Below are 15,000 nucleotides of genomic sequence, written 5' to 3' on the forward strand. Positions count from 1 at the left end.
TGTTAATGTTGTAAATGACTATTGTAGCTGGAAACGGCTGATTTTTTATGAAATATCTACATAGGTGTACAGAGGCCCATTATCAGCACCCATCACTCCTGTGTTCCAATGGCATGTTGTGTTAGCTAATCCAAGTTGATCTTTAGAAAACCCTTTTGCAATTATGTTTGCACAGTTGAAAACTGTTCTGATTTTAAAGAAGCAATAACACTGGCTGCCTTTAGACTAGTTGAGTATCTGGAGCATCAGCATTTGTGGATTCGATTACAGGCTCAAAATGGCCAGAAACAAATAACTTTCTTCTGAAACTCATCAGTCTATACTTGTTCTGAGAAATGAAGACTATTCCATGACAGAAATTGCAATGAAACTGAAGATCTCGTACATCGCTATGTACGACTCCCTTCACAGAACAGCGCAAACTAGCTCTAACCAGAATAGAAAGAGGAGTGGGAGGCCCCGGTGCACAACTGAGCAAGAGGACAAGTACATTAGAGTGTCTAGTTTGAGAAAGAGACGCCTCACAAGTCCTCAACTGGCAGCTTCATTAAATAGTACCCACAAAACACCAGTCTCATCATCAACAGTGAAGAAGCGATTTTTCTAAGTGGCCCCAAACTTTTGAACAGTAGTGTACATGTCATTAAAAAGTGACATCTTGGCCTCCTGAGTAGCGCAGCATTGCAGTGCTAGAGACGTCACTACAGCCCCGGGTTCGATCCCGGAATGTATCGCAGCCAGCCGTGACCGGGAGACATACGAGACAGCTCACAATTGGCCCAGCGTCGTCCGGGTTAGGGGAGGGTTTGACCGGCCCGGGATGTCCTTGTCCCATGGCTCTCTAGCGACTCCTTGTGGCGGGCCGGGCGCAGTGCACACTGACTCGTCTCACCAGTTGTTTCCTCCGGCTGGCTTCCGGGTTAAGCGAGCAGTGTGTCAAGAACAGTGTGGCTTGGCAGGGTCGTGTTTCGGAGGACGCATGGCTCTTGACCTTCGCCTCTCCCGAGTCCGTACCTTGCAGTGATGGGACGAGACTAACTACCATGAAATTGGGGGGGAAGTACCAAAAAAAAACCTGTAAAATCTTGAAGGAGAAACAGTTTGGCAACTTCTGAGCAACGTAAGATGAAATAGGAAGCACTAACTGTCCTCTCCCCTTCTAGGAGCAGATGTTGTGTCTGGTTCATAGCAGACACTCCGTCACCACGGCCCGTCGCCTAGCCAAGACCCTCCAGACATCAGGGCCGGTCCAGGATGCTCAGACCCTACTGGAACGAGCCTACAGACACGCTGACCGCCTGATCACTCCACCTACAGCTGTCAGCCAATAGCAGGACTCCATCCAGGCTGGTTGGACAATAGCAGGACTCCATCCAGGCTGGTTGGACAATAGCAGGACTCCATCCAGGCTGGTTGGACAATAGCAGGACTCCATCCAGGCTGGTTGGACAATAGCAGGACTCCATCCAGGCTGGTTGGACAATAGCAGGACTCCATCCAGGCTGGTTGGACAATAGCAGGACTCCATCCAGGCTGGTTGGCCAATAGCAGGACTCCATCCAGGCTGGTTGGCCAATAGCAGGACTCCATCCAGGCTGGTTGGACAATAGCAGGACTCCATCCAGGCTGGTTGGCCAATAGCAGGACTCCATCCAGGCTGGTTGGCCAATAGCAGGACTCCATCCAGGCTGGTTGGACAATAGCAGGACTCCATCCAGGCTGGTTGGCCAATAGCAGGACTCCATCCAGGCTGGTTGGCCAATAGCAGGACTCCATCCAGGCTGGTTGGCCAATAGCAGGACTCCATCCAGGCTGGTTGGCCAATAGCAGGACTCCATCCAGGCTGGTTGGCCAATAGCAGGACTGTATTAGCGATATATATGACCATGTATAAGCCATGTGTTATATGGCTCTGGCATGGGCTTTGCACGGACCACCTGACTTTAACTGCTACATAGTTAACATTGTATTCTGTAATGGGAGGAGCCCCATTTGTTCATATCTGTATTTTTTTCCCTAAGTGTTTCTTCTTTTGGCTGTAGATGATCATTAATAACCTGTAGAAGTGTTTTGGACTGTTTTGATGAGTTCTTATGATGAATATAGTTCTGATAATGCCTCTAGTCCAGACAGGCTGGGTGACAGGTTGACTTCAGCCCTAAGATAATGCCTCTAGTCCAGACAGGCTGGGTGACAGGTTGACTTCAACCCTAAGATAATGCCTCTAGTCCAGACAGGCTGGGTGACAGGTTGACTTCAACCCTAAGATAATGCCTCTAGTCCAGACAGGCTGGGTGACAGGTTGACTTCAACCCTAAGATAATGCCTCTAGTCCAGACAGGCTGGGTGACAGGTTGACTTCAGCCCTAAGATAATGCCTCTAGTCCAGACAGGCTGGGTGACAGGTTGACTTCAACCCTAAGATAATGCCTCTAGTCCAGACAGGCTGGGTGACAGGTTGACTTCAGCCCTAAGATAATGCCTCTAGTCCAGACAGGCTGGGTGACAGGTTGACTTCAGCCCTAAGATAATGCCTCTAGTCCAGACAGGCTGGGTGACAGGTTGACTTCAACCCTAAGATAATGCCTCTAGTCCAGACAGGCTGGGTGACAGGTTGACTTCAACCCTAAGATAATGCCTCTAGTCCAGACAGGCTGGGTGACAGGTTGACTTCAACCCTAAGATAATGCCTCTAGTCCAGACAGGCTGGGTGACAGGTTGACTTCAGCCCTAAGATAATGCCTCTAGTCCAGACAGGCTGGGTGACAGGTTGACTTCAGCCCTAAGATAATGCCTCTAGTCCAGACAGGCTGGGTGACAGGTTGACTTCAACCCTAAGATAATGCCTCTAGTCCAGACAGGCTGGGTGACAGGTTGACTTCAACCCTAAGATAATGCCTCTAGTCCAGACAGGATTACTTCAGCCCTAAAATAATGCATCTAGTCCAGACAGGATTACTTCAACCCTAAAATAATGCATCTAGTCCAGACAGGATTACTTCAACCCTAAAATAATGCCTCTAGTCCAGACAGGATTACTTCAACCCTAAAATAATGCATCTAGTCCAGACAGGATTACTTCAACCCTAAAATAATGCATCTAGTCCAGACAGGATTACTTCAACCCTAAAATAATGCCTCTAGTCCAGACAGGATTACTTCAACCCTAAAATAATGCCTCTAGTCCAGACAGGATTACTTCAGCCCTAAAATAATGCCTCTAGTCCAGACAGGATTACTTCAACCCTAAAATAATGCATCTAGTCCAGACAGGATTACTTCAGCCCTAAAATAATGCATCTCGTCCAGACAGGGCTGAAGCAGGGACGTCGCTAAACAGAATATCCGGGGGCTCCGGCCTGAAGACCTGGGCTGACTCCGGGGGGGGATTTGATCCCTGCGCACGCTAGCAGTGAACGTTTTGCAGAAATATGACGCTAGGTTGCATATCTCACTGCTTTCTTCCCTGCGCTGTGCTCTCTTGACGCCAATAATCAACAATTCATATTCCATTGAATTAATACTATGTCAATAAATTATTTATTAGCAAGTACAAGTGCAAAACTATATAATTTTCCATGACGAGAAATAGTTGAGAAAAGTATGTTTCATTTGGTTGCAATGTTTTCATAAACCATGTCCAATATTAGATTGGCAATAAAATCCTCATGATGTTGATCACATTACTGCTAACTAATGGGGGGGTGGGGCACATTACTGCTAACTAATGGGGGGGTGGGGCACATTACTGTTAACTAATGGAGGGGGGAACATTACTGCTAACTAATGGGGGTGGGGCACATTACTGCTAACTGGGGGGGGGGCACATTACTGCTAACTAATGGGGGGGTGGGGTACATTACTGTTAACTAATGGAGGGGGGAACATTACTGCTAACTAATGGGGGTGGGGCACATTACTGCTAACTGGGGGGGGGGGCACATTACTGCTAACTAATGGGGGGGTGGGGCACATTACTGTTAACTAATGGAGGGGGGAACATTACTGCTAACTAATGGGGGTGGGGCACATTACTGCTAACTGGGGGGGGGGGCACATTACTGCTAACTGGGGGGGGGGGCACATTACTGCTAACTAATGGGGGGGGGGCACATTACTGCTAACTAATGGGGGTGGGGCACATTACTGCTAACTAATGGGGGTGGGGCACATTACTGTTAACTAATGGGGGGGGGCACATTACTGCTAACTAATGGGGGGGGGCACATTACTGCTAACTAATGGGGGGGTGGGGCACATTACTGTTAACTAATGGGGGGGGCACATTACTGTTAACTAATGGGGGGGGGGGGCACATTACTGTTAACTAATGGGGGGGGGCACATTACTGTTAACTAATGGGGGGGCACATTACTGCTAACTAATGGGGGGGGGGCACATTACTGTTAACTAATGGGGGGGGCACATTACTGTTAACTAATGGGGGGGGCACATTACTGCTAACTAATGGGGGGGGGGGGGCACATTACTGCTAACTAATGGGGGGGGGGGGCACATTACTGCTAACTAATGGGGGGGTGGGGCACATTACTGATAACTAATGGGGGGGGGGGCACATTACTGATAACTAATGGGGGGGGGGGGCACATTACTGCTAACTAATGGGGGGGGGCACATTACTGCTAACTAATGGGGGGGGGCACATTACTGCTAACTAATGGGGGGGGCACATTACTGCTAACTAATGGGGGGGGGGCACATTACTGCTAACTAATGGGGGGGGCACATTACTGCTAACTAATGGGGGGGCACATTACTGCTAACTAATGGGGGGGGGCACATTACTGCTAACTAATGGGGGGGGGCACATTACTGCTAACTAATGGGGGGGGGCACATTACTGCTAACTAATGGGGGGGGGGGCACATTACTGCTAACTAATGGGGGGGGGGGCACATTACTGCTAACTAATGGGGGGTGGGGAACATTACTGTTAACTAATGGGGGGGGGGGCACATTACTGCTAACTAATGGGGGGGGGGGCACATTACTGCTAACTAATGGGGGGGGGGCACATTACTGTTAACTAATGGGGGGGTGGGGCACATTACTGCTAACTAATGGGGGGGGGGGCACATTACTGCTAACTAATGGGGGGGGGCACATTACTGCTAACTAATGGGGGGGGGCACATTACTGTTAACTAATGGGGGGGGGGCACATTACTGCTAACTAATGGGGGGGGGGCACATTACTGCTAACTAATGGGGGGGCACATTACTGCTAACTAATGGGGGGGGGCACATTACTGCTAACTAATGGGGGGGGGGCACATTACTGCTAACTAATGGGGGGGGGGGGCACATTACTGCTAACTAATGGGGGGGTGGGGCACATTACTGCTAACTAATGGGGGGGGCACATTACTGCTAACTAATGGGGGGGGGCACATTACTGCTAACTAATGGGGGGGGGGCACATTACTGCTAACTAATTGGGGGGTGGGGCACATTACTGCTAACTAATGAGGTGGGGCACATTACTGCTAACTAATGGGGGGGGCACATTACTGCTAACTAATGGGGGGGGCACATTACTGCTAACTAATGGGAGGGGGCACATTACTGCTAACTAATGGGGGGGGGGGCACATTACTGCTAACTAATGGGGGGGTGGGGCACATTACTGCTAACTAATGGGGGGGGGGGCACATTACTGCTAACTAATGGGGGGGTGGGGCACATTACTGCTAACTAATGGGGGGGTGGGGCACATTACTGCTAACTAATGGGGGGGGGGGGGCACATTACTGCTAACTAATGGGGGGTGGGGCACATTACTGCTAACTAATGGGGGGAGGCACATTACTGCTAACTAATGGGGGGGTGGGGCACATTACTGCTAACTAATGGGGGGTGGGGCACATTACTGCTAACTAATGGGGGGATAATATGCACATTACTGCTAACTAATGGGGGGAGGCACATTACTGCTAACTAATGGGGGGGTGGGGCACATTACTGCTAACTAATGGGGGGATAATATGTACATTACTGCTAACTAATGGGGGGGTAATATGCACATTACTGCTAACTAATGGGGGGATAATATGCACATTACTGCTAACTAATGGGGGGATAATATGTACATTACTGCTAACTAATGGGTGGGGCACATTACTGCTAACTAATGGGGGGATAATATGCACATTACTGCTAACTAATGGGGGGATAATATGCACATTACTGCTAACTAATGGGGGGATAATATGCACATTACTGCTAACTAATGGGGGGATAATATGTACATTACTGCTAACTAATGGGGGGATAATATGTACATTACTGCTAACTAATGGGGGGATAATATGTACATTACTGCTAACTAATGGGGGGATAATATGTACATTACTGCTAACTAATGGGGGGATAATATGCACATTACTGCTAACTAATGGGGGGATAATATGCACATTACTGCTAACTAATGGGGGGATAATATGCACATTACTGCTAACTAATGGGGGGATAATATGCACATTACTGCTAACTAATGGGGGGGCACATTACTGCTAACTAATGGGGGGATAATATGTACATTACTGCTAACTAATGGGGGATAATATGTGCATTACTGCTAACTAATGGGGGGGGGGCACATTACTGCTAACTAATGGGGGGATAATATGCACATTACTGCTAACTAATGGGGGGATAATATGCACATTACTGCTAACTAATGGGGGGATAATATGCACATTACTGCTAACTAATGGGGGGATAATATGTACATTACTGCTAACTAATGGGGGGATAATATGCACATTACTGCTAACTAATGGGGGGATAATATGTACATTACTGCTAACTAATGGGGGGATAATATGCACATTACTGCTAACTAATGGGGGGATAATATGTACATTACTGCTAACTAATGGGGGGATAATATGTACATTACTGCTAACTAATGGGGGGATAATATGCACATTACTGCTAACTAATGGGGGGGGGGGGCACATTACTGCTAACTAATGGGGGGGGCACATTACTGCTAACTAATGGGGGGATAATATGTACAGACGCAGGTACCCAACACCCTTAAGTCACGCTTTTATCGTGTTTGTGGTAATACATCAGATTCCAAGGTCGATTAGCTACAGGACGTTATTTCTACCAAACTAGTTACAGAAACAAATACTCCCAACACACCCCTCCCTGTACATACCAGCATACCGTCCTTTCCCCCAACTAAATATTCACAATGTTTGTGAGTTATATTACACAATTCTAGGATGTTAGCCCATCCATAAAGATTAGACATTAAACTGTAGGTGCGAACCTATGACTTCACTCTTTCCCATGAGCGTTTATATCTTTAAGAGAGATCGCTCACCGCTGTTTATTCACACAGGATGTGGCAGTCGCGGCATATTTGTTTTGAGAAGTAATGTTTAGCAAGGACTACTTTCTGTCTTGATAGGAATATGTCGTGTTTGTCTTTGTGTCGGCCTCCCCTTCTCTCTATGTTCTCGCTCTGTTTTGCTTTCCTGTATCTCCTATAGTACAGAACACAGCAGAACTATGGAGTAATCTGAACAGACACACACACAGAATATGAACTAAATCATGTTTAAATCTGAGATCATTTCTGTTCCTTAATGATATTAGCAGTTCACTCCCATCTTAAACCCGATTTAACATTCAACTGTCTTCTCCTTCATTTACCTCAATAACCGGTGTTCTCCTGCTGTCGCTTTGGCATCAAAATGCGTGCAACCAAAACAGATGTCTTAGATTGTTAACGTAGAAACTATATTTCGTCTCCGATGTTTATTGGAAGAAAAAAACAAAACAACATTTGCACAATGACCACTTGTTGTTTCAAATACATCATTACAGTTGACGGTGAGCAAGTTATCACACTTTCTTTTTTTTAAAATACATTTGCGTTGACATGAAATCAGTCAAAACACCTCAAAAGACAACATGGTATCAATAACAAGATGAAACATGCTGAAATAAGCCCTGTATGATTCCTCCCATGACAGTGTCTCTCTGGCGAGCAGTCTGGCCATCCAGAACCACAACAGGCTGAGGAGCGCACATCGTTGGCAGCCAACCCATCTACCATGTAGCGAGATGATCAATCATTGTAAACACAAACTATTCACTTACTGCTACAAATACAACAACCGTGTTTGTTGAGTTGCATCTTCTGTTCCGTATGTCCATCGTCTATAAATTGGGGGAAAAAATGTTAACTCAAGCTACCGAGTTTTGTTTTTTCAACAGAAAGCGGATTGAGCTGAAGCTACCAAAAGTGGCTAACATCTTTATCAGTAATGTATAACATATTTGGACAGTACCTGATTAAACGGTAATTGGTTAGCTATACTTTTGTCGGGTGGTGAACAGAGCTTCAGCAGTTGGATTGGATTCGAGTTGTCTAAGGCACTGATGTCAGTGTAAGAGTCGTCACTACAGTCATCGGCTCGATTCCAGGCTGTATCACATCCGGCCGTGATTGGGAGTCCTACAATTGGTCCAGCGTCGTTCACGTTAGTTTTAACGTTATAGCTAGACTGGGTACTCTGCTTGGCGTTTCCATGTGGGACTGAGAGGAAGCCCACTGGAGGGCAAATGGGAGAAGGCGGAACGAGACGGATTTTGGCCAACATTTTCAATAAAGTTTTATGTTCCCAAAACTAGAATATCTTATGAACAAAGTAGACTAAGGTTTGTAGACTTGAACATTTGCAAAACTTTTATTTTAAATTTTTAATCGCGTTGTTTTCGGAGTGTAAAGGTGAATACATTTATTGCACATGCGCACTTCACAGAGGAGGCGTTCCCTAACAGAAATATGCAGATGATAATAGAACGAGCCAATAGGATCTCGCTAAGTTGTGCTTGGTTCTGCCCAACGTGGCTCATTTGTTCCATGCTTTTTTTGGGCGAATCAAAAATGACTTTGAGAAACCACTGTGACTCGGGGCTCCTAAAGTGCCACCGTACACAGAAATGGTGGTTTTAGGCATCACTGAAGAGGCAGGCCAGGCCTGTCCTGGCTCATGATTGGAGAGTTTGTTGCAGTGTGTAATGCAGTGTAGCCGAGCTTGTTTTACACCAAGACTCGGGGCTAAATCCCCGAAAGCCCAGGTCTGATGACATCAGTGGGCTGAAGCAAGCCTGTCACCCAGCCTAAGATAATGCAATATAGTCCTAATAATGTAGTCCAGACAGTGCTGAAGCAAGCCTGTCACCCAGCCTAAGATAATGCAACATAGTCCTGATAATGTAGTCCAGACAGGTCTGAAGCAAGCCTGTCACCCAGCCTAAGATAATGCCTATAGTTATAATATATACATGTAGACCAGACAGGGCTGAAGTAAGACTGTCACCCAGCCTAAGATAATGCCTATAGCTATAATAATGTAGTCCAGACAGGGCTGAAGCAAGACTGTCACCGAGCCTAAGATAATGCCTATAGTTATAATATATACATGTAGACCAGACAGGGCTGAAGTAAGACTGTCACCCAGCCTAAGATAATGCCTATAGCTATAATAATGTAGTCCAGACAGGGCTGAAGCAAGACTGTCACCGAGCCTAAGATAATGCCTATAGTTATAATATATACATGTAGACCAGACAGGGCTGAAGTAAGACTGTCACCCAGCCTAAGATAATGCAATATAGTCCTGATAATGTAGTCCATGCAGTGCTGAAGCAAGACTGTCACCCAGTCTAAGATAATGCAATATAGTTCAAATAATGTAGTCCAGACAGCGCTGAAGCAAGCCTGTCACCAAGTCTAAGATAATGCAATATAGTCCTAATAATGTAGTCCAGACAGGGCTGAAGTAAGCCTGTCACCGAGCCTAAGATAATGCATGTAGTCCAGACAGGGCTGAAGCAAGCCTGTCACCCAGCCTAAGATAATGCAATATAGTCCTAATAATGTAGTCCAGACAGGGCTGAAGCAAGACTGTCACCCAGTCTAAGATAATGCCTATAGCTATAATAATGCAGTCCATGTAGTCCACACAGGGCTGAAGTAAGCCTGTAACGTCTGAGTTCATGTTGGCCAGCAATCACAATGGATCTCTACAGTCTGCTAGTAAAACTGCAAGGTCCCTAACAGGACTGTGGAGCACTAGATCTGTGAATCTCCCATATGTACGGTCCCATATGTACGGTCCCTAACAGGGCTTTTTAGGGCACTAGATCTGTGAATCCTCCCTCCTTAGGGTCCGTCTACTCCTGGAGTCAGAATAGTCATCGTTGAAGACTCTCTCGATGGTGGAGGGGAGCGAGGCGCGGACGGTTCGCCCCAGGCCTCGGGCGGCGAACACGTAGAGGACAGGGTTCAGGGAGCTCTTCAGGTACACCAGGAACAGAGAGACGTACGCCCCTGTGAACGACGCTCGGTAGAGCCCCGCCCGGTCAGGCCGCCCTGCAGCCAGCGCCCGCAGGAAGCGGCAGGTAAAGTAGGGGACCCAGCAGGAGAGGAAGAGGAGCATGGTGAGGAAGAGGACCCGGTACAGCCTGGCCATCTGTCTCGCAGTCGCCGAAAAGGAAGAAGAGGAGGATGGAGAGGTCGGTCCGGCGACCCCTGCCTGCCTGGCGGTCCACAGCACGGCTACGTTACTCACCAGGAACACCGTTAGCGGCAGGAGGAACCCGGCCACCGTCTCGGTCACAAACAGCCCCGTGCTGTACCCCAGGCTCTCCAGACACTGGGTAGTACCGTTGAGCTCCAGCAGGTCGGCAGTGTGGAGGTAAGGGGTAGCCAGGGCAGCAGCCAGACCCCAGAGGAGACCACACACCAGGGGAACTGCCCAGCGAGGACGCTTCAGACTGGACCAGACCGGCCTGAGGAGACACAGACATCTCTCCACAGCCACGGCACACAGCAGGAAGGCTGCGGCGTATAGTCCCAGGCCTCTCAGGAATACCACCAGGCGACAGGCCAGTCTCCCCACGGGCCAGCTACAGCTGTGGGCCAGGTACGCCAGCATCAGAGGGGTGCGGAGGAGGAGGACCAGGTCAGCCAGCGCCAGGTTCACAACGTAGACACGGAAGCTGCTGGCGCCGCGCGTCTCCCCTTGGCCCAAGCTGCCACGTCTCGTCAGGCGGCCACGCCCACGCCAGGCCAACGCATACACCACTAGGCTGTTCAAGGACACGCCCACCTAGGGACAGATAAGAGGAAGTGATGTCATAAATCAGAAGACACTGCAGGAACCTCAAGAACTGGAGCTATGCCAAGTGGGAATGGTCTTGTTCCAGCCCAACACTAGCCCCCCTGATTCAACATGGCATGGTCTTGTTCCAGCCCAACACTAACCCCCCTGATTCAACATGGCATGGTCTTGTTCCAGCCCAACACTAACCCCCCTGATTCAACATGGCATGGTCTTGTTCCAGCCCAACACTAACCCCCCTGATTCAACATGGCATGGTTTTGTTCCAGCCCAACACTAACCCCCCTGATTCAACATGGCATGGTCTTGTTCCAGCCCAACACTAACCTCCCTGATTCAACATGGTTTTGTTCCAGCCCAACACAAACCCCCCTGATTCAACATGGTTTTGTTCCAGCCCAACACAAACCCCCCTGATTCAACATGGCATGGTTTTGTTCCAGCCCAACACTAACCCCCCTGATTCAACATGGCATGGTCTCGATTAAAGCCGATTGAATCAAGTGCGCTGGAACGAAAAACCTGCACAGCAGTACCTGTATTGATGTAGGCTGAACTATAATGATTCTCTAGACTAGAGACTCACCAGGAAGATGAGTACGGTGATTACCATCTGAGTGATGCGGCCTGTCTCTGCCTGCCAGGTATTACTACAACCCAGTCCTTTACTGGGTCCTGCTGGGCTGGGAGACGGCTGGGTCAGGAACCACTGGCTGCTGTTCACAAGGTTCATAGTGGCTCAGATAGGAAGATATAGGCCTGGAGCTGCAGTGAGGAGACCTGTGTAGACAGACAGTATGGAGATATATGTTAGTGTGGAGACAGACAGTATGGAGATATATGTTAGTGTGGAGACAGACAGTATGGAGATATATGTTAGTGTGGAGACAGACAGTATGGAGATATATGTTAGTGTGGAGACAGACAGTATGGAGATATATGTTAGTGTGGAGACAGACAGTATGGAGATATATGTTAGTGTGGAGACAGACAGTATGGAGATATATGTTAGTGTAGAGACAGACTAGCTAGACTACAGTGAGGAGACAGACTAGCTAGACTACAGTGAGGAGACAGACTGGCTAGACTACAGTGAGGAGACAGACTAGCTAGACTACAGTGAGGAGACAGACTAGCTAGACTACAGTGAGGAGACAGACTGGCTAGACTACAGTGAGGAGACAGACTGGCTAGACTACAGTGAGGAGACAGACTGGCTAGACTACAGTGAGGAGACAGGCTAGCTATACTACAGTGAGGAGACAGACTAGCTATACTACAGTGAGGAGACAGACTGGCTAGACTACAGTGAGGAGACAGACTAGCTAGACTACAGTGAGGAGACAGACTAGCTAGACTACAGTGAGGAGACAGACTAGCTAGACTACAGTGAGGAGACAGACTAGCTAGACTACAGTGAGGAGACAGACTAGCTAGACTACAGTGAGGAGACAGACTGGCTAGACTACAGTGAGGAGACAGACTGGCTAGACTACAGTGAGGAGACAGACTGGCTAGACTACAGTGAGGAGACAGACTAGCTAGACTACAGTGAGGAGACAGACTAGCTAGACTACAGTGAGGAGACAGACTGGCTAGACTACAGTGAGGAGACAGACTAGCTAGACTACAGTGAGGAGACAGACTAGCTAGACTACAGTGAGGAGACAGACTAGCTAGACTACAGTGAGGAGACAGACTGGCTAGACTACAGTGAGGAGACAGACTAGCTAGACTACAGTGAGGAGACAGACTAGCTAGACTACAGTGAGGAGACAGACTGGCTAGACTACAGTGAGGAGACAGACTGGCTAGACTACAGTGAGGAGACAGACTAGCTAGACTACAGTGAGGAGACAGACTAGCTAGACTACAGTGAGGAGACAGACTGGCTAGACTACAGTGAGGAGACAGACTAGCTAGACTACAGTGAGGAGACAGACTAGCTAGACTACAGTGAGGAGACAGACTAGCTAGACTACAGTGAGGAGACAGACTAGCTAGACTACAGTGAGGAGACAGACTAGCTAGACTACTATTTGTCTCACCCCGTCACTGCTCTGTGACTGACAGTCTGTGGGACTGGTTTTACTGCCTCATCCAACGTGTCCATCTGGGTCTGGGTAACCTATCCTTCTGTGTTGAAACGTAGATACATTTAATATACGTTTGATGGTCATATGACTCAGAGGGCTCGATTCCCAAATCCAGATTAAGCCTTGTCATGGACAAACAATGACTCTAAATGGTGACTTGACATTGAAAAGGTGTTTAGTCCAGGACCAGGATTTAATCTGGGTCTGAGAAACCTGTCCAGAGAGCCTTTAATCTGGGTCTGAGAAACCTGTCCAGAGAGGCTTTAATCTGGGTCTGAGAAACCTGTCCAGAGAGGCTTTAATCTGGGTCTGAGAAACCTGTCCAGAGAGGCTTTAATCTGGGTCTGAGAAACCTGTCCAGAGAGGCTTTAATCTGGGTCTGAGAAACCTGTCCAGAAAGGCTTTAATCTGGGTCTGAGAAACCTGTCCAGAGAGGCTTTAATCTGGGTCTGAGAAACCTGTCCAGAGAGGCTTTAATCTGGGTCTGAGAAACCTGTCCAGAGAGGCTTTAACGTGTCAAAACCACATGCTTCCTGGTACATTCATACTCTGGCTGGAGTTAGTTGGAGGAATGCACAGTGAGTGAGTCAGGGAGGTTTTGGGGGAAAGGAATGAGGACCATCCCACCCTGAAGCCATTACCACAACCTGAGTTCGGGTCACCACAACCTGAGTTCGGGTCACCACAACCTGAGTTCGGCTCACCACAACCTGAGTTCGGCTCACCACAACCTCAGTTCGGGTCACCACATTCTGAGTTCAGCTCACCACAACCTGAGTTTCACCCCTACACTCTCTCTCTCTCTCTGGGCCTGTCTACACACATCAGACACACACACACACTGTCCTACACACACACACATTGGGCGAAAACTGGTTGAATCGACGTTGTTTCATTTCAATCAGTGATGACGTTGAATCAATGTGGATTTGCAAAAAATCATCAAAGTAGGGGCATTTAAAAATGTTGTCTTCTTTTAACCTTTGAACCTAAATCTCAACCAAATGTAAATCCAAACTAGATGTTGAACTGATGTCTGTGCCCAGTGGGATTTAATCTCTCTCTCTCTCTCTCTCTCTCTCTCTCTCTCTCTCTCTCTCTCTCTCTCTCTTTCTCTTTCTCTTTCTCTTTCTCTGTCTCTCTCTCTCTCTCTCTCTCTCTCTCTTTCTCTTTCTCTTTCTCTGTCTCTGTCTCTGTCTCTGTCTCTCTCTCTCTCTCTTTCTATCTCTCTCTCTCCTCTCTCCCCTTCTCCCTCCCTCCCTCTGTCTCTCATTCTCCCTCCCCTTCTCTCTCATTCTCCCTCCCTCCCTCCCTCTCTGTATCTGTCTATCTCTCTCTCTCTCCTCTCTCTTCTCTCTCTCCCTCCCTTTCTCTCTCTCTGTCTATCTCTCTCCTCTCTCTCTCTCCCCTTCTCCCTCCTCCCTCCCTCCCTCCCTCCCTCCCTCCCTCTGTCTCTCTCTGTATCTGTCTATCTCTCTGCTCTCTCTCTCTCTCTCTCTCTCTCTCTCATTCTCCCTCCCTCCCTCCCTCTCTGTATCTGTCTATCTCTCTGCTCTCTCTCTCTCTCTCTCCTTTCTCTCTCCCTCCCTTTCTCTCTCTCTGTCTATCTCCCTCTCTCTGTATCTGTCTATCTCTCTGCTCTCTCTGTCTATCTCTCTGCTCTCTCTCTCCTTTCTCTCTCTCTCTCCCTCCCTTTCTCTCTCTCTGTCTATCTCTCTCCTCTCTCTCTCCTTC

General features: G+C 48.1%; 2 protein-coding genes across 6 annotated transcripts in view; one reads left to right on the forward strand and one right to left on the reverse strand.

The window, feature by feature from the left end:
• LOC109887978 (centromere protein Q) overlaps nt 1–3,678 on the forward strand; it is a 23,437-nt gene extending 19,759 nt beyond the window's left edge. For 3 of the 4 annotated variants that reach the window (XM_031815927.1, XM_031815929.1, XM_031815930.1), the window contains exon 8: nt 1,164–3,553. In XM_031815927.1, the coding sequence (XP_031671787.1) occupies nt 1,164–1,331 (168 nt within the window). In that variant the 3' untranslated portion in view covers nt 1,332–3,553. Of the gene's footprint in view, nt 1–1,163 lie in introns of all 4 variants that reach the window. The other variant, XM_031815928.1, reaches the window with a different exon arrangement.
• A 4,104-nt stretch (nt 3,679–7,782) lies between these two features.
• The window catches only part of LOC116361469 (C5a anaphylatoxin chemotactic receptor 1-like), an 8,328-nt gene continuing 1,110 nt past the window's right edge, over nt 7,783–15,000 (reverse strand). Inside the window, exons 2-4 of one of the 2 annotated variants that reach the window (XR_004207607.1) lie at nt 11,757–11,950; nt 8,330–11,158; nt 7,783–8,198 (exon numbers count right to left, since the gene is read on the reverse strand). Coding sequence is in view for 1 of the 2 variants with exons in the window: in XM_031815931.1 (XP_031671791.1) it covers nt 10,187–11,158; nt 11,757–11,903 (1,119 nt within the window). In the remaining variant the exon portion in view is untranslated. Of the gene's footprint in view, nt 11,159–11,756; nt 11,951–15,000 lie in introns of both variants that reach the window. The other variant, XM_031815931.1, reaches the window with a different exon arrangement.

This window comes from Oncorhynchus kisutch, unplaced genomic scaffold, assembly GCF_002021735.2.
Source record: "Oncorhynchus kisutch isolate 150728-3 unplaced genomic scaffold, Okis_V2 scaffold700, whole genome shotgun sequence".
NCBI lineage: Eukaryota > Metazoa > Chordata > Actinopteri > Salmoniformes > Salmonidae > Oncorhynchus > Oncorhynchus kisutch.